This window comes from Channa argus, chromosome 1 (assembly GCF_033026475.1).
Source record: "Channa argus isolate prfri chromosome 1, Channa argus male v1.0, whole genome shotgun sequence".
In the NCBI taxonomy this organism is placed as follows: domain Eukaryota; kingdom Metazoa; phylum Chordata; class Actinopteri; order Anabantiformes; family Channidae; genus Channa; species Channa argus.
The window spans coordinates 20,638,108-20,664,739 of NC_090197.1; the positions used below are offsets into that span (position 1 = coordinate 20,638,108).

The following is a 26,632-nucleotide window of genomic DNA, read 5'->3' on the forward strand; positions in this document are numbered from 1 at the left end:
TTTTTAGCCACACTAGCAGCTTGGCCCTAGAAATTGCAATGTCATCTTGTCTGTTTGCCCATTCATCTATCACCTTGGCCAATGCTGACATTTCTCAACAATTATTGGTTTAATTAAGATGAATCTTTGTTCAAATATACAGGAGATGAAATGCCCGGATTTTTCTTAACACCAACAGAAGGTATAAACATTTATTTTAAGGTAAATATTTAATGTACCCAAATCAGGATGTTTAACTTTAGCGACCCCTTACTTTTTATATTTCATCAGGCTACGTTTTTTTTTTAATCATTTTGGTTTATGACCCAGTGGTTAGTGGTGCTGCCTCGCCAGCTCGCTGTTGCCTTTCTGCATGGAGTTTGTATGCTCTCCCCATGCTTGTTTGGGTTTCCACCTAATCCGGTTTAATCCCACATTTCACAATCATGCATGTTAATCGGCGACTCTAAATTACCTGTAATGGTTGTCTGTCTGCATGGCTCTCTGTGTTGGCCCTGAAATAGACCGGCGACCTGTCCAGGGTGTACCCCATATCTTGGCCAATGACCTGCTGGAATAGGCTCCAGCCCCCCGTGACCTTGAACAGGATAAAAGGTTAAGATAATGGGTGGATGGTTTGTGAGCCAGTACTTGCAAAATGAAAGACATTAGGTTCTAGTGAGATACCCTAAAAAGCCTCTGCTTAGGGATAGTACTTTCTGTAAGTTGAAATCAACTCTACGATGTGGGGTGTTAAAAGATGTTGTTACTGTAGGTTTACTATGCTGTCACATTCTGCCGCATTGTCATACATGTGGCAATTGCAAACTTGCTATTTTTCTTGTCATTTAACAGTAATTCAGGATGAAGTCATCGAAGAGATTTTACAACTAATGGACCAATAATCCATCCAGGCACATTCACCACATGAAAAGCTCCTAAACATCAATTCTATGGAGAAGAAAGTTACTAAAATATTGGTGTAAATGTACATTAAGATGTGTTAACGTTTAGCACGAAGTGCTGCTGGGATGGCAGGGGACTCTCGTTTCAACACTAGTATATGTCCCACAGAAAGTACACCCTCATGTAATCCACCACACTACTCAGAATAAATTACAGCATTCCTTTGGTTTTACTCATCTTTCTCCAGTAGAGGCTCAACCAGATCTTACTGGTGCCACTCGTACCACAGCTATTCAAGAGGACAGTCGGTTCACCTGATGTCTGTTTCTAAACCCAAACATATGAAGTTTACTGTAGATGTAAATGTAATGTTGTGTGTGTGTGTGTGTTTGTGTGTGTGTGTGTGTGTGTGTGTGTGTGTGTCTGTGTTTGTGTGTGTGTGTGTGTGTGTGTGTGTGTGTGTTCATACTTTGACGTAGCTGTGATATACTTTTAGAAGATCTAAATGTTTCTTATAAATGTTAGTCTGAGGTACTACAGTAAATGATGTGACGTCTACCTAAAAGAAAGTCTCTTTTTATGACTTAGAAAAAGTTAAAAAATCCTCTCAGAAGCCTTGGACTGAATAAATGTGTTCTTAATCCTTGATGTTGTCAGAAATTGCTTTGCCAGAGAGAATCACCACTCTGTTCTCAGCGGTCTTAATGAGATGTTGTATGAATGCCAATCCTGTTATATTAATAGAGATTTGACAGAGGTCACCTCAGGTTTCCTTTCTGACGTCATTTGCCTCATTTAAACACCCCCCTGGAGAGATTGAAAACAGTTCCTCTGCAAATGGAGAGATGGAGAGACAAAAACAGGGGTAGTTGGATGGATAGATGGATGGATGGATGGATGGATGGATGGAAAGCTATGGCCTGTTTCTGTCAGATTCCAAACAAGCCAGCAGCAACCACACCCTCGTAGGAATTCCTGAAAAAAACATTATGTGTTGTGTTTTTTAACATAGCAGTACCACCCCCATACTACATAATGGGTGTGTTACTAAAATCTTGAATTTTCCTTTGCATCCGTTACTAATACCAAAGAAATACTGAATACTTTTTGAAGCAATTTTAGAGTTAAATGTTATGTGGTGTAGAGATCTTAAATCCCTTTTGCCTTTAGAAAACACAAACATGTGGAAAGGATTGTGTAGCTAAAAGAACATTTAAACAATTAAAGGCCTGCAGTTCTACAAGAAGCAAAACAAAGAAAATCCTCTCCAGCAACTAATTCCGACACTTATTTCCAAATATCTTTGTGTGGTTTTTAGTTGAGCAAACAGTATCAATAAATCTGTGTGGGTATGTTTTGTGTGCATGAATTACTAGCCAGATGTGTCTGCACTAAGTGTGTTTTGGCTCCGAGACGTACTTGACTGTCCATTGTGAAGACAGCTTCACTCTAAACATCGAACACACAAGGCTGTGAATATTTGTTTTGACTGCGTTTTATTATTTCATCTTTCAGTAAAAATACATGGAGCGGTGTAGTTTGTCAAGGACCATTTTTAACATTGTCCAGGAAGGGTCATATTAATCTAAAGCTGAGGAACGATCAACAGGCCTGCTTCAACCTGCCCAAGCAAAGGGAAACACAGACAGAGCAATAAAAGTTGATGAACGGCTTAGCGGTCACAAAGCTGATCTATGACAGTGTTACCCGAAAATGGACGTCCCACATAGCTCTTCCTCAACTTAAGAGTACAGGTAGTAGCACTGATCTAGGGTGTGATTACAGTTCGGTAATATGTCAGTGCATATTTGCATATTTTTGACTTTGTGCATGTGTTATGTTATGAAAGTTGCACACCTGTCTTTAGGGATGAAAGACAGTTCAAGGATACTAGTTTGTTTTATGGTAGAAGCTACGAAGGAAATGACCGTCATTCAGCGTTTAACTGTTGGGCAAGATTGTTCCCCAAAGGCACCATATAACATAAAACATAACAATCAAGTCTCTAGCTTCATTTTAACTACCATTGCCTCTTTCCTCTCCTCATCATCTCACCTAACCAACTTAACAGAGTCAATCTTCTACTTTCTCCATTTTGCAAGAAAGGCAGGGACATGGAGACGTCCATTAATGTCTTTCTAAAGCAGGTCATAGGTACTAAGGACAGTGAGTGGCTTCATCATATGTCTGGAGTTTTAAATCTTTATTTTTCTCTTTCCTTCGAACCTCTTTACGTTTGAATTACTGTGGTTTATACTTTGCTAATTCCTCTTGCCAGGCGCCTTTTTCAACCAGAACTCAAGGCCAACACACTGTATCATCTATTCTAGTTGTAGGATGGCAAGACAAAGATGTCTCTGTTGCACAGAGGAATCCCCTCTGTGTGTTTCACAGCTGAGTATCAACCTGGAACGTCTCTCTCTCCTCTTTTGAAACCATGATTCTCTCTCCGTCCTCATTTTTCTTTCGGTCTCTAGTCCCTTTTCACCCCTCCCATCCTCTCAGTTGGTTTATGTTATAAATAGTCATCTTTGGAATGTAATTTTGGAGAGTTTCTTTTGTTTCTGTTGCATTGGATTACTCATTGGTTCTTAGAAATGCATTAACAGCGGACAAACATGCTCAAACATTACATGGAATAAAATTTTAGGCCTGTTTTTGGTGTTTGAGAGAAGCAGTCGGTGCAGAAAGAATGTGTCTGTCGCAGGACAAAGGCAGGTCAGGAATGATAATGCTGGTCAGAGAGTGCTGAGCTTATCCTGACCGGCAGTATGGATTTCCTGTCTGCAGCCTCCTTTCAGTCACATTTAACACAGTCACTTGTAAATACACACACGTCATCGGCAAAAAGTTCACGTAGCTGCCGTTACTGTTTTGGTGCTGACTGTTTATGGTGCTGTCTGACTGCAAAGTCTCAATACTTTAAAACTCTCTTTAGCAGTGTTTAGTGATTGCATGATGGAAACCAATCTATTTTTATAACAGGAAATTACATTATTGACACATTGTGGAGTCCAGTCCATCACTTTGGATTGGATGGGTTCTGAATATATTTGTAGACATTCAGAAGATTAATCTTAATGACAGTAATGATCCCCTTGAGTTTGTAGTTTGATATTTGACACTTTTGAGATGTAAGAATTCAAATTCTGTGTCATCTTTTCTTTAGCAGGGATGCTGGGAAAAGCATGAGTGTGCATGTAAAAATAGTCAACAAATGCAGCCACAACAGTTGAACTATAAAAGGCGACAGACACAAACATAAGAAACACAGTGAGCTCACACTGTTCTAGCGGTGATGGTTTTGTACCTCTTATTCAGCTCATGCATTTTCACGGACACTCTGGTGCTCCCTCACAGACATACGCAGGGTGGTTGTTTTCCATTGCATTGCCATGGTAACTTTAAAACATTTCAATCTGTGAGCTTGAGTGAACAAAACTATGACTCATTTTAACCCCTTCCAATGCATCACTACGCTCATACAGTATGGTTTCCCCTGCCTCTCATACACACACACAAAAACACACATACACACACAAACCTCATCACACACAGAGACATCATTAAACACTTTACATTTATAGGTCTGTATGCTGGGAAGGACAGAAAGATTTGGCAACAGCAAAATCCCTTCATTTATATTTATTCAGTCAGAAGTTAATCCTTTATTCTCCATTATGTTTGCTTCTTAGATACTGTATAGCAGAAGGCTGCTGACTTGAGCTGATGGTATATGATTGAGACCTACTTGAGAGATGAAGGCCATTAAAGCTGCAGTAAATGGGTACAAGCAAATATGTTAAACTTTTTCTGTAACACTGATTGACATTGATATTCTTAGGTCACCAGAATTAGCCTAAGAATCCCAGCAGACAGGTAATTTGGCTGCCTCATCTCATGTGCTGAATGAAGGTAGCGGTGCAGAGCTCACTGAGTGGAGCTGTGGCAGATCTTGTAGATATGATTGTGCAAAGGGTGGAGAAAATATTTTTGAGTTTTATGGTTAAAAAAGTCTCCTTAAGTAATTGTTTGCCAGGTATTTTATTGTAGTTATCAAAACTAAAATCCTGGCTTTTTTTTTTATGGTCCATGCACTGACCCCAGTGGGTCTCCTCTACATTCATCCCAGCTGAGCCAGTCTCAAGACACATCCACATGAGCATTCCACCCATTTCTGACTACCACCACCTACCCACACAGTGATGTCAGCTTGTCTCATCCTCGTCTTGAAAATGGCTTCAGAATTTAGTGCTTTCGTGTTGAGTGCGACTACAACTGGACAAGATTTTAAGATAACTATCCACTTGTGACCTGCCCTACCTGTCTATCTGCAGTAATTGTGTGTGTGTGTGTACGTGTTTTTTTGTGTGTGTCATGTTTAACAGGGGGTATCAGGTTTCCACCTGGCTGCACCATGACAGGAAATATCCACTCCCAGAAAAACAGCAGAACCTCCTAACATTTACCATGTTGTGTTCAAACACTTGACTGTTTTGAAGTTTTGTCGTCATATTTCCTTTTTACTAAATTAAATCCAGATTGCAAATTATCCCCTGTAGCTACACAAACATAACACAAGGGTTGCTAAGGGATTTCTGTACACACTGATCCCAGCTGCCCTGATAGCTCTGGGCACAGGGGATCCCTTCCTGATCGAGACTGGTATGGGTGCACCTGATCCCCAGAGTTAAGGCTAGGACCAAAGACAAAAGGAAGAACAACAACATGATAGGAAACTCCTAATGATGAGTGCAACTTAACACTGAAGCATAAATGTTAAATCCCAGCCGGGAAGGAACTGGAATGGTGGTGGCTAACTCCTGACAGCACTGTGGGAGGAGAGGCTGTCTCTCATACAGAGGGAGGGACTGAATGCGCAGAGAGCATGGAGCTTCATTCACTCAGCTAAACACACATACACACACACACACACACACACACACACGCTTCACGAGGCTGTTCTCAAGCTGAGAGAAAAGAGGGGAGTGGAGGAGAGGACAGCACGCTCACTCAGTAAGTTGAATATCGTTATGTTTCACCATTTTACAGCGCACATTTTGCATTGATTTTGGTGGAATTACACGTGTGTGTGTTCATCTGCGTTTATTGCATGTCTATTATTGCTTAGTGAAAAGTGTGCAATTAAAGTATTTCCACTGCTTTTTATGGAGTTAGGCTTCTTTCTCTTTTCTAACTCACCCATACATACTTTTCTGCTGATGTGAACCACATGTCACACACAAGCGCACACACATACACGCAGCAGAGATCGCGCTCTCCTCCCAGGGGCTTCTCTACATCCACAAAAGTTAGAGAATAAAAAGTAGAAAAAAGGGAGAGTAGGGGCAGATGAGTAAAGGGAAAGCTTTGGTAGTACAATGTGGGAATACATTGTTAACAGTCATACTGGTAAATTTTATTATCTGCTTTCATGTTTGCTATTTTATTTCTTAATTTTTAATAATGCTATATGAGTTAATCTCACTATTCTAATTTAGTCTAATCTTCTTCATCTTACATTCTCTTCTTTCTCTTTTTCCACTTCACTCATCCTGCTGATCTCACTGTTGTCCCAGGTGCTGACAGGCAGGAAAAGCACATAGGCCAAATAGAAACCTAAAGAAAGGCCATCATCAGACCTTGCAAAAAGGAGAGATTTCAGAGTCTGTGACCTATTTTCAATAGAACACACTGACACAGGCGGAAATACCAGGTCTCAGCTTCCAGGACCAACCTCCATGATGTCCCGGAGGAGGTCTACAGGTGACCTAGTGCCAAGGGACATTACTGAAATCCTAGCACGGGAGGCGAGGGCTCAACGTGGGCAGAGGAAGCCGGGAAGCTCTCTGGGACAGGCTTTAAGCTGGTTAAAGGGAAGCCGGAGGAAAAAGAGTGTTGCCAATACATCAAACCAAACTAATGTGACAGATGCCAAGTCAGGACTTCAGAACCATGATCCTACAAAACGTGAGTTGATCATATCCTTACACTTGCAACACCTGTAAATGTTGTATGTGTATACCCGATCATTTGATCCATCCAGGAAACACAGATAAGAGGTTAGCTCCTAAATCACTAAAATATTACTGTAAAGCAATTAGAAGACACTTACGATTGCAAGGCTTTTGCACATTCTTTGACCCTTAAAGCCTAATTAAAGCATAAGCTTACAAAATGGTATTATATTGGTAATAACAGGAAAGGTTTAGAATATTATAAAGCTCAATAAAAAAAGGGGAGACTGGTGTTTTGGGATGCAGAAGGCCAAGGGCAGGCATCCCACCCCACCAGGTGTGGCTTCGCCCAGCCACCAATGGGAAAAATGGGAGGGTTGCAGCAGGAAGGGTGTCCGGTGTAAAACCTCATGCCAAAGCAGTGTGTGAAACGTGTTCAGCTGTGGTGACCCCTGAAGTGACAAGCTGAAAGCTGTTAAATTGATAAAGCTCAATAAAAAAAACATGTCTCAGAGAAGAGAACTCAAAACCATATTTTAATTGTAAATCAAATTACACACAGCAATTTTTTTTATATCATTAAACCTGCATTACTCTATATTTTTACATTACAAGCTTTTCAAATTACTTTGTGTGATGTGTAATTCTATTTGGACTGTATGTAGGTGTCATGGTAACAGGTTGCTGCACTGCCCACAAGTGGCTGTAAAACAGTCTGCAAGTAAAGTAGAAACAAAAATTTAAATAACTTTAAAACAATCATATGTTACTTTGTTTTTGATTATTTTTTGTATAAATATGCTCCAAATCTTATCTTATTGTGGGGCGTAGCTGTGACTCTGGTCAGCCTCACAAAACAGAACTAGTTGAGCCAGAGATATTAACTTAAAGATGTTTTTGAGCAAGGTTTGCCCTTCTATCAATTTGAGAATTTTTTTGAGATTTTTTTCCTTATTAGTGAGTTTCACAACATTTTTATGTATTGTAATTTAACTAATATAATTAATACTTGATAATAATACTTGAAGCACTTTGCAGAGCGTGATGAAGAGTAGCAGACGGTAGAACAGCATAGTGGAGCAGGGAGAGGAAGGGCTGAGCACAGCAGAGTAGAGTCTCATGCTAGCAATGCTCAGTATATGGTAACTAGTAAGTAAATGGTTATTGTTTTATGTTAACATGATTTTAATCAGTGAATCAATGAAAGAAGTTTCTGTTTCCAAGAGGCAGGATGTAAAAGGTCTACCAGAATAAATATACTTTGTTCAAGTCAGTTTAGGATCAGAAGTTAAAGCCACACTTTGCTTTTTGGCATTTCTGATGTATTATTCTGTCCTGTTTAAACTATACAGTTACAGACTGAATGACCGTGATGTTTTACAGACTCGTGCGTTGACTTTTAGAATTAGATTTAAAGTTACGAAAGGTTTTGTTATGGTTCCGACATCAATCTGTACATTTATAACCAGAAAATAGAGACACACAAACATTCAACTGACCCAGGGGTCTTATCCCCTCCTCTGTTTACTGATGCGTTTGTTTCATCGGCAGCACAGAGATTACCCACAGCCCCTCTTTCCTGTTTTTGTTTCACCTCTAAACCCCTCCCTTTCTCTTATGTCATTGTATTTGTGTGTGTAACTGATGAACCACTCGTAAAAAGGCAGATTCGCAGTCTTTCTGACTTTTTTTGGCCAATTTCCGCTGTGGTGTTTGTTCCATCTTAAGGGGACTTCCATGATTCCTTATTCTGCGCAACAGTGAGGTTTTATAGGGCCTATTGAGAACTATCAATCCTAGATCAGTGACAGATAGTGACTCCATTTAAAACCAAAATTTAAATAGAAGTAGGGCTAATAATTCCCCAGTAGAGGATGTTGCCCGAAGGCTGATGTTCTGAATTTGTGGGAACCATGTTTTGGTTTGTTGTCTCAGTAATTTTGTGATTTGTAAGATTTTTAAGACAGTCAATCGTGTCTAAGTGACTGCTAATTATCATAAATATCCACGTTGTTTTCTATGGAGAATGAGTTTAATCTCTTCTTAATTCCCACAATATTCAAAATGCTCCTATGAATCATTGACTGGAGGTTGGTGATCTTCTGTTAATATGGGAGGTGTATGGCCTGGGACACACTTCTCCAGACACTTGAACATGTAAACTTGTAATCCTCATACTTTTGCATGTCTAATTTTCAAGATTCATATAATAATACTGCTTTGGTTTGGTCTACTATTGGTTTTCAGACCCACGTTGTATACTGTTACCACAGGCAGAGGCACATCTTTGTGTTGTGCCCTTCTGGCTTACTTACGTGCAGCTCTTACTGGAAAACTTCTTTGATGGTGAGTTTACATTGGCTGTGTCATCCCTGCATGACTGGCTACGATCTGCTTGTCCATGATCCAGAGCTCCACAGCACTGCACTGACTGCCAGCCATATTTTACAGAGATTCCTCTTCTATAAAAACACGTTCTTTGATGTGCTGAATTCCTGAGAGCATTTTTGTGTGTGTGTGTGTGTGTGTGTGTGTGTGTGTGTGTGTTAACGTCTATTAACGGGTGTGTATGTGTAGCAGCCTGGATGCCAAATTGGGCCTAGAGTTATGCGATAGAGAGGAGAGATTACAACGAGTCACAAAGCACCATTGAGCCTTGAGAGGACTCTCAGGGAGCACATTCTCAATGCTTTTTTAATTAGAGCAACTTCTCAGCACTTGGACACACACTCTCACACACAAACATGTATCTCGGTCTCAAGTTTTTGCCTATTCATTAGCACATATTACTGTTTTACATTTTTCTTCTCAGATTGGTTAACACCCTCTGTTCAGCGTCACCGTGGGCGTGTGTTTGTCTTTACTACTCATTACTGTGTTTATGGTTGTGTGTAGACATCTGGTGTGTGTGTGAGGGTGTGTGACCGAGTGCACCCCTGTATCAGAGGGTATCTCTGTGTTTGTGTCAGCAGCATATTGCTCAGCTTAGGGCGGTGCCAACCCAGCAGCAGCACTGATTACGTCACCTACTCATACACAGAGAGACACACAAACACACACACATACACATACAAGGGCCTATAGAGCTACAGCACCTACCTGCTATGCTTTCTAGCTTTGTGCAGTGAGTTCATTTTGTGCCATCCCTGGGATTTCACGTGCAGCCAGTGTGTGTGGTTATTGTTTTCTACATATGTGAAATGTGTCTATATGAGGAAGCTTTATAATGTGCCTCAAATGCAGACCTTGTCTGTTTGTAATTGATCCCATTCTTTGCTTGATTTTCTCTATCTGCATGGGTTTGTGTGTGGCTGCCACATCACAAAACACAGTCTGGGTGTGTAGATTCACTAACTATGATGCAGATTACAGACCTGGCAGAGTAATTGAAGAGCAAACATCTTATTACACAGAGAACGTCGTATACAGTCTTAGGTGTATTACAGGCCACAACTCAGGGCTACTTTAATACACTTTGACAGGATGAACAAAGGGGGTGTGGAGCAAAGAAAGGCCTGCGAAAGAGAGGGAGGAGTGTGATAACCACACAATGTCCCCTGCAAACATCAGTCACCACTTACACACACACATACACACACACACTTTGATGACAGAGGTAATTTTACCGGGGTAAGCAGATACCGCCAACTCTCATCCATCACCACAGACCTAAAGCCACTGTTGAGGTAAACGTCTCCCCAGCGACGGCATTGTGAGGTTTAGGTTGCTGGGGCAGCAATACTGCAAGGGAACAACAGGGTCTTACTGCGATGTTGGATGTGAGACATTATTTGCCTTTCAGATTGTGTTTAATGTGAAGACATATTATAAAGAAACAGGCAGAGATATGCTGCAGCAGTAGAATAAGAAAGGAAAGTAATAAAGAGTAAAGTTTATATTTTAGGATTAACTAAATTGTATTTCACTATCTACAGTACAGACACATTTGTTAAACTTAGGGAAAAATCACTTTATATATTTACTGTCCTGTTTAGCTTTATCATATTTTTTTATAATGCATCAACTAAAAAATTAAGCATTATACAGTATTTAGATTATGTATTGCACACATGCTTCCTGCCAATAACACACAGGTAGATTTACATGTACGTACAAATGTAACTAAAAAGACTTGCTATCAACATTCAAAGCTTTTTTCCCTGAGGATCTGTATATGGAATACGAGCTAATGGGTTGTTTTATAGGACATGGAGTGTGTTTGATGTGGTGAGGAAGCAGCTGGAAGACATCAGTGTGGGACTGAGGGGGTTTGAGTCTGTATACACAGGGATATACAACTGATTTACCCCTGAAGACTGTGTGTGTGCTATGTCGGTGGGTGGGAGGTCTTGGGGAGGGGGCGGGGTCTCTGGTTATGTAACATGTTGCAATAGATACACCTGTTGAACACTGTTTACCTGATACAGCTGCTATAGTCTCTCTTTTTTTATGCAGAGTAGAGTGAAAAAATGACAAAGCAACTCAGGATTTTTTTTCTGTCTTGAGTAAAGTCACATTTATAATACTTAACATACCTAACCATTTTTAACAGGCTGTAGATTCTTCATAACAATTGTGCAATTCTTAGCCAAGTTATACTTATGACATCCACCACCAATTGAAGCAGGAAGGAAATGCCCCACCCAGGTTCCCAGAGTGCATCTTGTTCTGTATAACCAGCAGTGCAAAAGCCCAAAGAGGTTTGATTTAGAATCATATATGACAATGAAAACGATAAAACCTCACATGAGGAGCTGCTACATATCGAAGTGTCACTGAACCCCTAACAGCCCATTCCCATCCCCAGCTGTGCAGTGCCGGTCCAAGCCCGGTAGAAATTGGGGAAGGTTGCATCAGGAAGGGCATCCAGCGTAAAAACTGTGCCAAATCAACATGCGGACAATGATCTACTGTGGCGACTCATAGAACTCACGGGGTAAGCCGAAAGGAAAAAAAGGAGCTGAAACAACTATGAAAAGTAGTAGCAGATTAAGATTGTACAATCTTGTTTTATAGCTGCTGTTTTGACATCAACACTTATGCCCTTATGGCTAAAAAAGAACACAATCATTTACTAATTCAATGTTATGGGATAATAATATACAATTCAGCTTGTTGCCTTGCAACTGTCTGTATCTCTTTCTATACATTCGATTTTTACAATCAGACAATATATGTTAAGTCTGGAGAAACAGTCACCCAGCCATTCTGCTATTAAACAACAAGTTTATAATGAACATATATTTTATTTTCGTTCTTTCTTGGACTGCCGTTTTTTCCTTGCCTGTAGATGCCACACATTGGCATTTCATCTGGATCTTCGTTTCCTGCTAGTAGGTGGCTAGTATGTCTTAATTTATGTCACTGTTGTCAGACCCAGGTGATGTCTGGTACATACTGTACATGCATCAATAAAATTACACACAAAACCACTTAGAAAAGTAAATTTCCTTATAGTTGGTGATGATGATAGTAAATAAGTTAGTAAGTAAAATGTATGTATATAGCACCTTTTAGCACAGATAAACTCAAAAGGTGCTTTACAAAATGTAAAAAAATAATAATAATAACGAAAAGACTGATGTTACAGTCTTGGTGTTGGTCACCCTGAGTTTACCTGACAAAACAGATCCTCTATATAACTTTTTTGTATGCATGCATGCTCACACGTCCAGAGAGAGTCCCTCGTCCTCCTCAGTTCTCTGGAGCTGACAAATCTTAAAATCTCCTTTGACAATGACACATACTTTGATCACTCTCCGTATTTACATGTATCTAGGGCATATTTGGCACATCATAAGCGAAGGCAGAGAAACACACATAGAGACGTACACAGTGAGTGCACTCTCACATAGCTGTAGAGATGAGATGAGATGCTCTGAGTACTCTTCCAGCACAAATGTATTGGGTGTGGTTGTAGTGGGGCTGCATTAAGAAGCATCATCTCTATCTGACCATTTCATTGCAGATCATTTTACACGTTGCACTTGGAAGCTTGAACTGTTTCATATCTTCACATCTACACGTGCTGTCACTGTGAGCTTTTCTGTTCATATTTCATAATTACCAGTAACCCCTCCTCCTCTTAAGACACCAACTCAATCTCTCTACTAGAAAAAACAGTGATTGTAAATTCTTTCCCAAGCTGTTCCACACTTCAGTCAGTAAATCTGCTCTTTATTGCAGGCTTTTTATCTTCCAGCAGTTCTCTCCGTCACATCAGAGGGATAGGGGATGGAGGGGTGGGAGGAAATGTGATCAGGGTGACCATGACAAGGAGGGTGTGATTTCATTTTCTTGCTCCTCATCATCTCTCCCTTTCCTTTTCCTCCATTTTGTTTTCTGGTGTTTCTCTCATTCCCCATCCTCCATGTGTCTCCCTCTGACCTCATTCTGGATAGTTACTATCGATCCACAAGCTCTGGGAGTGGTGACACTTTGATAAACAGCAAAGCTCTCAGTGTCTTTGGTGTGGGGCAAACCCTGTTAAGTCACCAAGGTAATCAGGGACTTTCCAACACCAGTATTGTATGTTTATTATTAGAGATAGAAGTAGATAGCAGAAGGCAGAGAGACACAGAGAATTCAGAATGAAGAAGAGAATGAGTTACAATAAATGTTTAGGGTTTTTGGCAATTTTTCTTCATCGTGGTTGTAGAATATTGTCTCACATTACTGTGCTCTGTTCAATATGATGAGCAGTCTTGCCCCTCTGGAATCCCCCCTCACCTCACCCATGTGGCTCAGCATCTGTATTTCCTTCTAAGCATAGCTGCAATGTTCCCATCTCAAAATAAGCTTTGATCTGTCTGCCCACGTGCTTGACATGTATTGTGTATTTTTTTTAAGGTTTTTACTGATTCATGCGATCATATGTTCATGCCATAGAGAATTTCAAAAGGTGCCAGACAGCAGAGCAGCACCTGTGAAGAACACTTGAATTATTGAGCATCTCTCCACTGTTTTTAGTTTCTGTTCTTGTCTCAGTATTCATTTCATCATTTTATTCCTATTCCTATACATAAACACAAATATACTGCTTTGCTCTGTGTGTGTGTGTGCGTGTGTCTGTGCGTGTGTGTGTGTGTGTGTGTGTGTGTGTGTGTACAACTGCATGTTTGTATTTTTTTACCACTCTCCAACCCTGAAAATGTTCAGCTTGCGAGCACAGCGATCAAAGAGGCAGAGAGTGGGAGGGGCACTTGCACACACACAATCACACGCACACTTGGTGGTGAGCTTGTCAGTGTTGCTTCAGCAGCTGGACGTTCAGAATTGTGTCTTGTCGAAGGATTGGAGTGCTTATGATGCATTTTTCGCATTCTGGATCTGTATGTGAGTAAGAACTGGAGCTAAAGGGAATTTGTAGTTTTAGAATGGTGTCAGAGGGACTTCAGCACAAACTGCACCTTACTGTGGTAATGGGACTGAAACAGTAGGAATGATTTGACCTCAGGGATCCAGAAGTGCAATATTGCCTTTGACTCAGGGTGTGTTTTAATGCTGGAAAGCAAAGGACTCAAGCACAGGAATAACAGATTTTTTTACAGGATGATAAGATGATAAACCCTGTTTAGGGGCTTCAGGACTGCCCCAGAATGGGGAACAGTTTCCAAAAGAAGAAGAAGGTCCATACAGAGAAAAAAATCTCTGCACCCCCATCCCCATCCCTGAACTCCAGCCAGGAAAAATCAAAAGGCTTGTGGCTTTTGGGACTTCCAGACAATCTGAAAACAGGTAAGAGAAAGTAGGATGAATGGGGTGTGTTTATGGCGGGCTATAGGGAATGTAAACACTTCAGTGGCACTTCTGTGACTTATAAGGACTTTGTGTGTGTGTGTGTGTGTGCATGTGCATGTGCGTGCCATGTGTGTTCATAGAATAAGAGTAAGCTTTATAGATGCAGAGTGACAATATTCCCATGCTGACTTTAGCCTAGTCAGCTCTAAGGCTTCCTGTCTATTGCACAAGTATGCAGAAATGGTGTGTGTGTGTGTGTGTCCGAGTGATTTGTTTCACCCACTAATTTCCCACTATTTGGCTTCAAAACATATTCAGGTCCCTTCCCTTTTTGCACTTTCTGATGTAGATTTAACATTACACGTAATCAATTGCTACTGTGCCTGGTGTTATTATCAAACTGAATTAGTGAGAATGATCTACAACTTGACTGGAGAGGACTTATAAAATATAGATTACAGGACATGAAGTCCAAAGGTCTGAGAGCACAGGGAATCTCTGTAATGTTTTCAGATATATACCGAAGGTCTGTGCAACAAATTTCTAGCTGAACATTGCTCACTAAATGGCATTGTCACAGTAGGCAATGATGGATGAATTGATCGCTGGGGGGAAAAAAAATCACATACGTCCATGTTTGACATTTAGGGCCCTACATGAATCTGAGTGTATGAAGTAAAAAACAAGGGTGGGAATATTCAACTTTTAAGGTTTTTTATCCACTGTTGTTGGTTTAATCCCCGGCTCCTTCAGTCACATGCCGAAGTGTCCTTGAGCAAGACACTGAACACTGAACAAGACACTGAGTGTTGGCCAGCTGCATAGCAGCTCCCCTATCAGTGTGTGAATAGGTGAATGAGAAGCAGTGTAAATTGCTTTGAGTGCCAATATGTAGACAACAGCGCAGACCATTTACAATTTGAAGCTGTAATTGGTGCTAAGGGTGTAAAACATCTGCCAAAGTACTGATTTAAGGAATTTAATACTTTCTCACTGTATACATATATAATATCTACATATGTACTCGTTGTGTGTGTGTGTGTTTGTGTGTGTTATGAGAGTGGCTAATATTTTATGACTCTGTGAGCTGTTGCTCACCACAATGGCCACACCACAATCCCTGTACTTGTCTCTATCAACAGTCCCAAAATCCACCGGACAAACAGGTTTAACATTAGCTCACACTGATAGATTGTCATACAATGTCGTCCCAATGAGATTTGTCTTTGGCGAGTCTGTTGTGGAAGTTTTCTTTCTCTTAGGTGTTGCCTTAGGATTATTTTTTTACTACTGTTAGATAATTTCAGCCTGTCTCCCTACTTCCCGCTAAAAAGCTATGAGATTTGTTAAAAACGTTTGTACAATGAATGTTACTAGTTGCAGTTAGTGTATTACAATTTGCATTTGCCCTTAGATAAAATGAATTATGAACTTTAGCTTTTGTAAAGCACAAAAATGAGACAAATTCAACATAATAAATCAGAAAAAATGTTCGGGCTCCACTAACATGGCTAATATCGGTGTCTAATGCTACATGGAAACAGCTGACACTGCTGAACCCTGTGTGTTAATGACTGTCAGTAAGACTTGGCAGGAGCCTCTCTCATCAAATTATTGTGTGTGTGTGGATGTGTGTGTTTGTGTGTGTGTGTGTGTGTGTGTGTGTGTGTGTGTGTGTGTGTGTGTGTGTGTGTGTGTGTGTGTGTGTGTGTGTGTGTGTGTGTGTGTGTGTGTGTGTGTGTGTGTCTACAGAAACGATGGACTATTCTCTTAGTACAAATAACTGTGGGACCATACAAACACATCTTGTTCTCATTTTCTCTCAGGGTGGTCGACGTCTTTGTGGGTGTGTGCGCTCGTCATCTTTTGTTCTCCTGAGTTCACCACCTCATTCATGGGGAGTTTATTCAAAAACTTGGGTAGTGAATGCATTCCTACATTCCAGTCAATTTCCTTATGCATGGGCAACCATCCAGCACCCAAAAACGCACTTCTCGTCTGGAAACAAGACTCTCTTCCTGTTATATGGGGTGGTTTCAATTGCTTCTTTCCATGCAGAAGGAAAAGGGTGCCCGTTTGATGCAGTACTCCTTTAGGTTGTAAACAAGACCTACAGTACAGGCTGAACCTGCACAGAACACGCTCTCAGTGCAGCACTAGTACAGCACCAAGGTGTAGGGAGCCAATAAAACATGCAGGTGATGAACTCAATGACCAGAGCCTCACTATGCTGCTCCTAAAATATGTCCTAACTGTGGCATTGGCCATGTACCAAGAAAGAGCCCTACCTGTGTCCTTCACAACACCTGAGAGGTTGTGTATGCTGCGGAGGAACATTTAACAGTCTTGGAATCAGCTGGATATCCCACATGGAATACCTGGCTTTTTCAGTGTTTTTGGTCAAGGTCAGCTGTAGGAATGTTTGGTTCTTCATCCTGTACACTCCAGTGGCTTTTGCTTCGTCACTGGCCATTTTATAGGTGTTTCCATTTCAGAGATCTACATAAAAACTTGATATGTCAGTAATGTTTTTTTTTAATCCAAGCTCTTGTGATTTGGTGTTATCCTGAATGCAAAGTGATGGTTGACAGATTGTCTCCATCTTGAAGGAACAAACATAGAGGTGCTGTAGATGAGTTACTACAGTGTTAGGGCTGCAACTTACAGTTATTATATTGCATTTGGTTATTAAAATATAAGAAAATCCTAAATCCTATGTAATGGCTTCCTATTAGTACTTTTAAGTCTGCACACACTGATAAAATATGTTGTGCAGAGGGCAGATGTCTGTCAGCTGAGTCACAAAGATGCCTTTTCATCCGGTGATGTGAACTCCCTTTGCCCCTTCCACAGGTGGTCAGTGATGCAAAGCTACACACGCACACATACACACACGCACAAACCCAGATAAAAGCTGACAGATGTCTACAGATGTTTCTTATTACCTCTTTATAACTGCATGGAGAACCTCAGCTGGCTTTCACCTCTGGAAATTCTGGCTCACTCTGTCTCTGCTTTACAACTAGTGTAGACCTGAACATATTGGAATCACACCCCTCCAATGGACTTTTTTTCCTCCTTTAACTTTTCAACACACTCCTCTGCTTCCTCTCCTTCATGGTCTTATCTCCTTGACCTTGGATTGTTGGCTTGTTATCCATCCTCCAGCATTCCAATGGGAACCTTTTAATATGGACACAGGGAGATTTACACTGAATGCTTTGTTGAAAAATGGAGAATTAGGGAACAATAAAGCATTGAGGGGTGAAAAAAGTGAAAACTGATTAGGGAATGGAAACAAGGTGACTTTAGTTAAGCGAATGTAATGGGAAGAGAAGCAAATCTCAGGAACATATTGCACAGGACTGTTTATAATGCAAGAACAAGGCCGACAGCAGATTTTCTTGCTATTTTCATTACAACTGTCTTGTGCAGGGGGGGATATTCCATATTCCATTATCTTGCTGGCTAAGGCTCTCCTAAGCCTTTTGATTTCTATAAGCGGGGCTAAGAGGCTCTCTTCTTGGTCCCGCCTTTGAAGATCCCATTTACTGTGTGCCACTGTCAAAGTTGTGGACACCCTGCAGAGAGCTTAGGCAACAGTCAGTTGAATGAAGAGTGACTTTTCGTTTGTGTCATCTATGCTTCCTACACATCGCCGTATCTCAACTTTCAGCCCTGATCTGTCATGATCTCCGGCAGTTTGTCTCTGCTGCTCTCTTTTGCTTTTTATGCATGGGAGCAATACCTGTTTATTTTCTGCTCTCTTTGAGGCAACTGTTCATTCCACAACAATAGGAAGAATGAAGGCGTTATTCTCTTAACCAATATCTGTCTTCATTCTTTTTTTCATTTCTCTTTCTTCTCCAACTATCTGTCTTGAAGCCATGAAAAAGCCCTGTCATTCATCACTCCTCCCCTCCTTCCTGTGACATTAGGTTTCTCTAGACCTCAAGGGCAGTACAGTTTTGTCTGTTTTAATTGTCATTGTCAGTTTTCCACCTCTAACATTATGTTCCAACCTGTTAGCTGTCCCCACAGTCTTCTCATGAGATGAAGGAGATCATTACCTTCTTCCTCTACCCTGTCCTGTCATGCCCTTTAGCAGGGGGAGCTTAGCTTTAGTTTTTTCCTTTTAAATGAAAGGAGTTTATTTGCAGCATGCAATTGTGGTTAGTCTGCATACTTTGGTCCTAAATGCAGCATGAGAAAATTGTAGCCCCTGGATGGCATCTCCAGAATATTTTAAAGTGAGGAAAATTCCTTCTAAATAATCCTCAGCCATTTTGCAATTCTCATGCTTGCAAAAAGAAAGTCCATATGGAAAAAGTTTGCATTTTTAAGACTTGACCTATATTTAGCTTAAGTTGCCATCGGGAAAGAAATCCTGTTATTACAGTTACGGCTGTGAGCAGTGTAGAACTCATTACTTATTTTAAATAATTATACAGTGTGTACCTGAAGGCAGCAATTCACTCCATGTATTGCAATAATGCTCATTATAACACTTTGATTAATTAAAAACTGTGCTACAGTTTCATATAAACACTAGATCAAGTAACCTGTGTAACATCATAGGAGGTGCTTGCAGGGACCAGCCCAAAGAAAAGTTTTAACGGGCTCTGCAGCTCTACTGAGCGCTTTAGTGTTTTTCAGCATAATGTTTCACAAAATTTTCACTAAATTTGGAAAGAATCTAGTGCATGCTCCCAAACAACAGATAAAGCTAATGATTAACAGGTGAACATAGAAGAGCATTTAGCAGATAAAGAGCCTGAAGTTTCCTTTTTCAGTTGTTGGAGACTAAACTAAACTAAATGAGATTGGATTTTGGACTTGTCTTAACCAGAGAGCAAAAACACAACTTCAAATCAATAATAAATGGTAAATGGTCTGCACTTATGTAACGCTTTTGTCTACCTATTGGCACTCAAAGCGCTTTACACTGCTTCTCATTTACCCATTGTCACACCGATGGGGGAGCTGCTATGCAGCTGTCCAGTACTCAATGGGTGAAACTAAATTGGGGTTCAATGTCTTGCTCAAGGACACTTAGACATGTGCTTGGAGGAGCCGGGGATCGACCCTGTCTCTCCTCTGTATCAGAGTAATCTGTCTGAGTTTGGTAAAGGAGTCAGTGTTTGATGCTTGGAAACCCATTATAGCTGCTTCCTGCATCAACATGTAAATTGAATTAAAGCATCAGGCCATACCATTAAACAGCACATACACACACAGTCACCTGTATGTGACCCTGCTATTTGAATGTCATTATTATGTTGTTATTATTATGACTTTGATTTGAAGCATACAAAGATACAAAAAAATTTGTCTTTTATTGGTTATGTTAGACTTAATTTTCTGACTTCACATTGTTAAGTCTGTAATTAGAAACATGTGACAGTAGCAAAACATCGGTAAAATTAGTAATCAAAAGTAGCTTTACTGCTTGCATTTAAGAGTTTTCTTCTGGCACTGATCAAAATAAGTCTTATTAGGTAGCTGCAATAATTTCTGTTCTCCTGTCCACGGTATAAAACCAGGACTGGAACAAATATATTTAATAATCTTTCCATAATTCAACAATAAAATGACTCTAGATGTATTTGCAGATATGGTAGAAGAATAGGACATGTTTGCTTTCTAGCCTCATACAGATGTTGATTTCCCCGAAATTTAATTCAAGTCACTTGGATAAATACTGTATATAGTGCCAAGCAAAAAAAGGGCGGCAGTGACTCAGTTGCTAGCTGCCTACCAACCATAGGGTTGGAGATTCGCTTCCCAAACACACGTCAAAGTGTTTCTGGGCATCAGCCCCAAGCCTAGTAGAAATTGGGGAGGGTTGCATCAGGAAAGTTGTGTCAAAATAAATAAATAGTGCCAAACCAAACAGAGTCATCTTGAGGAATTATAGAGAACCCAAAAAAATCCCCCTAGAGTTGGCAATGGTGGAGAGGAAATGATTGTAGAAAACTGAAATAACGGATTAGGTGTGGTCAAGCAAATGTAGAGCTGTGGAGCAACTAGCATCAAATACAGATCAGTAAAAATGCACCAAAAGGACTATAAAAAAAGCTATTTTCAGATAGCATGACCAAAATTTTTTTTAACTTTAACAATAATTTAACTTACTCACAGTTGTCACAGATGTCGGTCACTTTGTAACCTGGAGTAGCTTCATTATCTGAAGCCTCTTAAAGCTTCTTCCATTTTATAGTCACAAAGCTCAAATAAAAGACAAAAAACAAAATCCCTGTATCAGCTAAATGCAATGAAAATAGACAAAAATAACAGTAGATAGATGACAACAAACAAAGTATCAGCTTGTATTGGTTTTGTTACTCTTTCAGTCTGAAGCAGGGCCTGTGCACAAGGGTCCATTTTCCCATAATCCGTCCATGTTCCTGGTAATTTAATGAAATTAGGGAGGGTTGCGTCAGGAAGGGCATCCGGCGTAAAAACTGTGCCAAATCAACATGTGGACGATGATCCGCTGTGGCGACCCTGAACTCACGGGATAAGCCGAAAGGACAAAAAAAATATATACTGTCAGTCATTGTTTTGATGTTTTTTGGTTTACTCCAGCTGTCATTAACTTTAATTGAATAATGTCATCTTATTGGTGTCTGGACACCTTGGGTGATGAGGTTACATTGGGGAGGGAGCCTGTTCCAAGCAGATGGTGACCAGCCAGTGCCAGTCTCTTTCTGTTTTTGTACTTAATCATTTGGCTGCAGTTTTACTCAAACACACTATCGTCTTTTCACGCAGATTCAAAATGGTTTTGACTTGTTTACGAAAGAGAGGCTTAGTTCACCGGCCGTGCTTAATGGGATTTTACTGAGGAAGAGTGTGTTTCTGCGACACTAATGAAGACTCAGGATTGGCAGAACGAGTCGTTGTTTTCTCGGGGCAGGAAGCAGACGCATGAGTTAACACCCAACACATACGCACAGTGCTCATTCCCAGCAAATCTTTCACTCACTCGCATCCACACATTGTAGCACTTATATTGGTGATTAACACTAATACTTTCACCGTGTGTGTGTGTGTGTGTGTGTGTGTGTGTGTGTGTGTGTGTGTGTGTGTGTGTGTGTGTGTGTGTGTGTGTGTGTTTGTGTGTTACATGTGTTGTGAGTCTTGAAAACAGGCTGCATCTGTTTGGGCCTAATGACCTAATGTGTCCAGCATGATTTGGGTGACAAACAGTCAAATGAAAACAAAGTTGTCAAGTCTACTTGTACGTCACGGCTCACTTAGGATGTGAGCAGATGTTTTGCAACTAATTTCTGCTCCTCTTTGACAACGATGCATCAATATTTCTGTGGTGAAAGCAGGAGCACTTATTCCTGAATGTACTGTTTTCTATTGTTAACAACCTCTGTATCCAGTCCTCTGTGTTGCATTAGTTACAGTAGGAGCTGAATCACATGTCATTAAACTAATTTAATAAATACAATGTCCATGTACAGAAAAAAACAATGGATGACTGTCTCACAGAAAGTCTACATCTGAATGTCTTACTTCCAGGAGAAGATGGGCACATAAATGATGTTAATGAGATTTGGGTATAAAGGGAAGTCCGATACAGACATACAATGTAATACACTAATGGGAGAAATCAGACTCTGGCATTTGACTTTTGCATCTTTATTGCAACTGAGAAAAGGTCAAGCAGTTTGAACAGCTGCTAAACGAGAAGCAAAGTTTTTCCTGTGAAACAGATGTCTTCATTTCACTAAGTGCTACTTTTGAGGTCTAAGCTCAGGTCTCACTGACCTTGAAAGCAAAGTCATTTAACAAACTGAAATCTTTTGCTTCTCGAGGAAAAAGACAAACAACTGAATCTTAACGCTCCAACTGAAAGTGGTTTACAGAAAAAGCCTAACATTTTGAAAATACACTTACCTGACATCACTAATATGTTTTCACTAAATGTAAACTCCACAGCCAGGAGACGGTTACAGTGCATTAGGATAAAGAGTTGAAACCAAATGCTTTTACACTTTTGTTGAAATGAAACCGATGAGATCTAACATGTTAAACAGTGATCCTAAGACGTAACAACAGACATAATAATATAATTATATTGTTTTCTGCAAGAAGGCCAATATTTGAATTTCTCATAATATAAAAGTGTTCCTTGAACTGATATTGGCTTACTGAAAATATGTCTCACTATAATGAAACATTTCTAAAAGATTCATCTTTACATGTGCATTTGCTTTGTAAAACCATCCAGCTGAACCCTCTGACTTTACAATAGAGGGATTTTAAACCTGACAAAGAAATCACACATGGGGCGTTGGACTTGTCACTTTCACCCTATGCTTAGAGGGGAAGTGTGGGTCTCTTATTAACCCATCAATCATATTAAAAAAGACCACTCACCATTTGGAAGACATTTCCCTTTTACCAGCTGTTCCCTCTGTTTCTAATGGACTTTAAGTGTGTTTGCAGCACCTCATTTCGTAACCCAAACTTTAACTTATTCCCTGAAGAGAATTTATATTGCAGCAGGTGACATTTTTCAATCAGCTTCAAATAAAAGTCTATGTGGAGGCTGATTAATGAAGGCAGATTTTTTGCTGTACACTTTACATTTATACTGTGTGTAGACTGGGTGTTTGTCTGGAGGTCTGCATTTCTCCAGAACCTCCAATTTTCCTGGGTCACCCATGGAAATCCTAAACTCACTCCCGTGCACCAGTTGGAAACAGATAGATTTATTATGTTGTTTTGAGACAGTAGATGAATGTAGTACACAATGAGTCAACTGTGTCTCTGCTGTGGGACGTCCATATCTGTACCTGTGTTTACGGAGCTTTCTGTTTGGCTCACACAAAGCTTTTAATTTGAAATGACAAGCAGCAAAAACAGCTCATCCACCTTGAGGAAAAATACCCAGAATCCCCTTATCAAGTTTAGAGAGAAAGAACAGGAGGGAGAGTGTGTGAGAGCGATTATTACCAAAAAACAGTGACGGTTTCTATTTTTAAGAACAGTGGGTGTTGCAGCTGCTAAGTTTAGCTCTGTTTGTTTGCTGTGATTCTGTAGTGCAATCAGTCACCTCAGCTCAGGTTAATAACGTGCCCGGATCATGAATAAGACCTGCAGCAAATACAGAGTTGATCTCCGCTGAAGAAGTGTACTGTGAGGAGGTGATAGAGTATAAATGAACTATCAAGGTTGATTTTGTTGTGATAATGCTTGCAGTGATGCTGTGGATAACAATGTCAGTGTAACTACATCTAGTAGAGGGTAATGTGTGTGAAGTCTCGCTTCACTTTTATACAGTATTTAATCAATAAATACAGATGGATTTAGACATACAGCCAGCCTAGAAAAATTGGCAGTAACTGTACTCAGTGGTTTATGTCCTCTCTGTCTTCACCTTCCTCACTCACCTTCCTTAGTCTTTCTGACTCCACCCCTGCAGCTCTCATTTCTGCACCACCTCCAAATTCCTGTAGTACAAGTTTCCTCCACTTTGTTTTCAAGCCTGTGAATATTAGCTTTCAACAGATAGGCCAAGTGAAGTATGAGCCTAATTTCACAGTTCATATCTCATTCTAAGCCAGAGCAGACAGTGTGAGATATTATCATAACAAGATACATAAAATATTCAACTGGATAGAGTATGTGCATAGAGGAATGAGGACAGCCTGCATCTCTCTCCTCTTGGTTAATACTATACCACTCAAAGTAAAAGAACTCATAATTCAAGTCCACCACAGCAGCAACCATCTGAATATGATACACAAGATTCAAGATTCAAAGTGTTTATTGTCATATGCACAGATAGAACGCATGTTTCCCTGTACAATGAAATTCTTACTTTGCCCTCCACTCTAAATGTCACACAGTAAGTAAAATGAGAGTTGACAAAAAATAGAAATAAAATAAAATACAAATAAAATAAAAATAATAGCAAACAAAAACACAGTTTTATTACCTCTTTCTTACAGGAAAGCAAAGAGTAACTCAGAGAGCAAATCACTGCAGCCACTCAGAGGACAAAGGCACTGCAATTGGCCACATCCGTTTATGTCAGGATATCACTACAGATTCTGTAGAAAATATAATGTTGGTCTCTTAGTGTAAGTTGTCCACCCACTACAGGGTCAGTAGTTTATTCCCAGCTGCTCCAGTCCAGAGGTCACTGTTCTTGGGCAAAACACTGAACCACATATTATGTGTGTTTCGTTTAGTTGTAAGTTACTTTAACTAAGATGTTTAAATATATATAACTAAGTATATATATATATAACTAAGTATATATATATATATATATATATATATATATATATAACTAAATATATATAACTAAGATGTTTAAATATATTGATAAAAGTGATAGTTGTGTAGCGAAAATATTGATGTAGCATAGTTTTTTGCGCCATTGTGCAAAAATATTCAAAAAACACTGTGGCGCCATGTGCACCATAGCATATATTTTAGTCAGTTGAACATACATGTCCCTGCTGCTGTAAATACATGCTAGAGTATCAGATTTTTCATAATCTGTACCTGAAAATAGTCAACAACAAATGCAGTATTTAATAATTGCTAGAAACTGCAGTGCCCAGCTGTTTTAGGAAGTCACTTACTTTTTTCACCACTGATCAGCTAATGCAACGTCTGCAACATTTTTCAGGCTCAAAAAGTCACCAAGTTTTATAGCATATTTTACATAAAGAATATTTGAAAAAAGTTACACACTGTTAAGACATTGTTCTCATTGAATTCCAGAACAAGTTTGAATAATTAATACAGTAATTGACTAGAAACTTTAGAAAACTAAAGGGTTCAAGTAAGTCATCCAAACTTTGAGATCGTCTAAACAAATACTGCTCCAACTTTTTAAATTAAGATTTTTGCTTTTATTTATGTTTATTAGCTACTGTATGTTGTTTATGGTACATTTTTAAATTATAGCCATAACTGTTTTTTTCCTATCGACCCCGCATGCATATATTTACCACACACAGAGTGACTGACTATTTTTGAGTGCAGCCAGAATGAAGTGGAAACTCTTTCTTCTCATGCTCCAGTGACCTGATACTGATGTGGTGGTTATGACAAAAGCAACCATCACTTTTTATTCTTTCTCTCTCTCCCCGCTTCTCTGTTTACATCTTTTTTCTCCTGTGCAGTTAATGAGAGGGTGAGCTGAGGACATTCCATGACTTAATCCCCATGTGACCAGTATTACATTTTCAATAACTGTGTGTCACTGTATGCATTAGCGTTTGGCGTTTGGGCTTGGTCAGTCCACTGGGAGCCTGTCTACCTAAAGTAAATGTCCTCATCAGATGACCTGCTGTTTTTGCAGTCTCATACTTCTAGTCCAAACAGCACCCTCTAGCGGAGGAAGACGTTATATGGGTCTTTGTAAAGATTGATGGTGTTGATGTAGAGCAGCTTTTGTGTGTTATCTCTCCTCAGAGAAAGGACGTTTTTCTGTCTCCACCAGCAGATAAACAGATAGTTCAGATTCAAGTGCTTTCACTTATAAGTGACTTATACTTAAACATGAACTTCAGTGTAATCATTACACTGGAGTTAATACTTATTATGTGGCATAAATATAACAAAATGTTGCCTTTATAACACTGCACCACATCCAGTTTCAATTAAGTTACAAACCACTGGCTAAAATGTAAACCAGTAAAAAATAATAGCGAGTAAAGCATTATGGTTATGTGACCCCCCCAAAACTAATGTGTTGTCCTCTCATGTTTTTTTTAGAATGAACTCTGTTCTTCTACAGCCTTTTTGATCTGCTCACAAGTATGGCAGAGTTAATGTAGGGTAATATTTTAGGCTTAGTATTAAACTGCTATATAACAAGGCACACTATTTCATTTAAAAGAGAGGATTTGGCAGCCTACAGATGAATATTTGTAGGTTTGACTGTCTCTTTTTGTGGATAAATGTGAATGTTTAGAAAATCCACACTGGCATGAAGTCAGCATATGCTACATTGCTTTATTATAACACACTGTTTCATTTTGCTTATGCAGGGGAATTTTGTGTTGCATGTG

At 39.8% G+C, this 26,632-nt stretch overlaps 1 protein-coding gene across 3 annotated transcripts in view; it reads left to right on the forward strand.

Annotated features, from left to right (window-relative positions):
• Window positions 1-5,688: 5,688 nt before the first annotated feature.
• LOC137128169 (NHS-like protein 3) overlaps window positions 5,689-26,632 on the forward strand; it is a 32,989-nt gene continuing 12,045 nt past the window's right edge. Inside the window, exons 1-2 of one of the 3 annotated variants that reach the window (XM_067505969.1) lie at window positions 5,689-5,901; window positions 6,465-6,855. In XM_067505969.1, coding sequence (XP_067362070.1) covers window positions 6,627-6,855 — 229 coding nt within the window. In that variant the 5' untranslated portion in view covers window positions 5,689-5,901; window positions 6,465-6,626. Of the gene's footprint in view, window positions 5,902-6,464; window positions 6,856-14,161; window positions 14,178-14,392; window positions 14,580-26,632 lie in introns of those variants that run through there. The other 2 variants (XM_067505977.1, XM_067505985.1) reach the window with 2 other exon arrangements.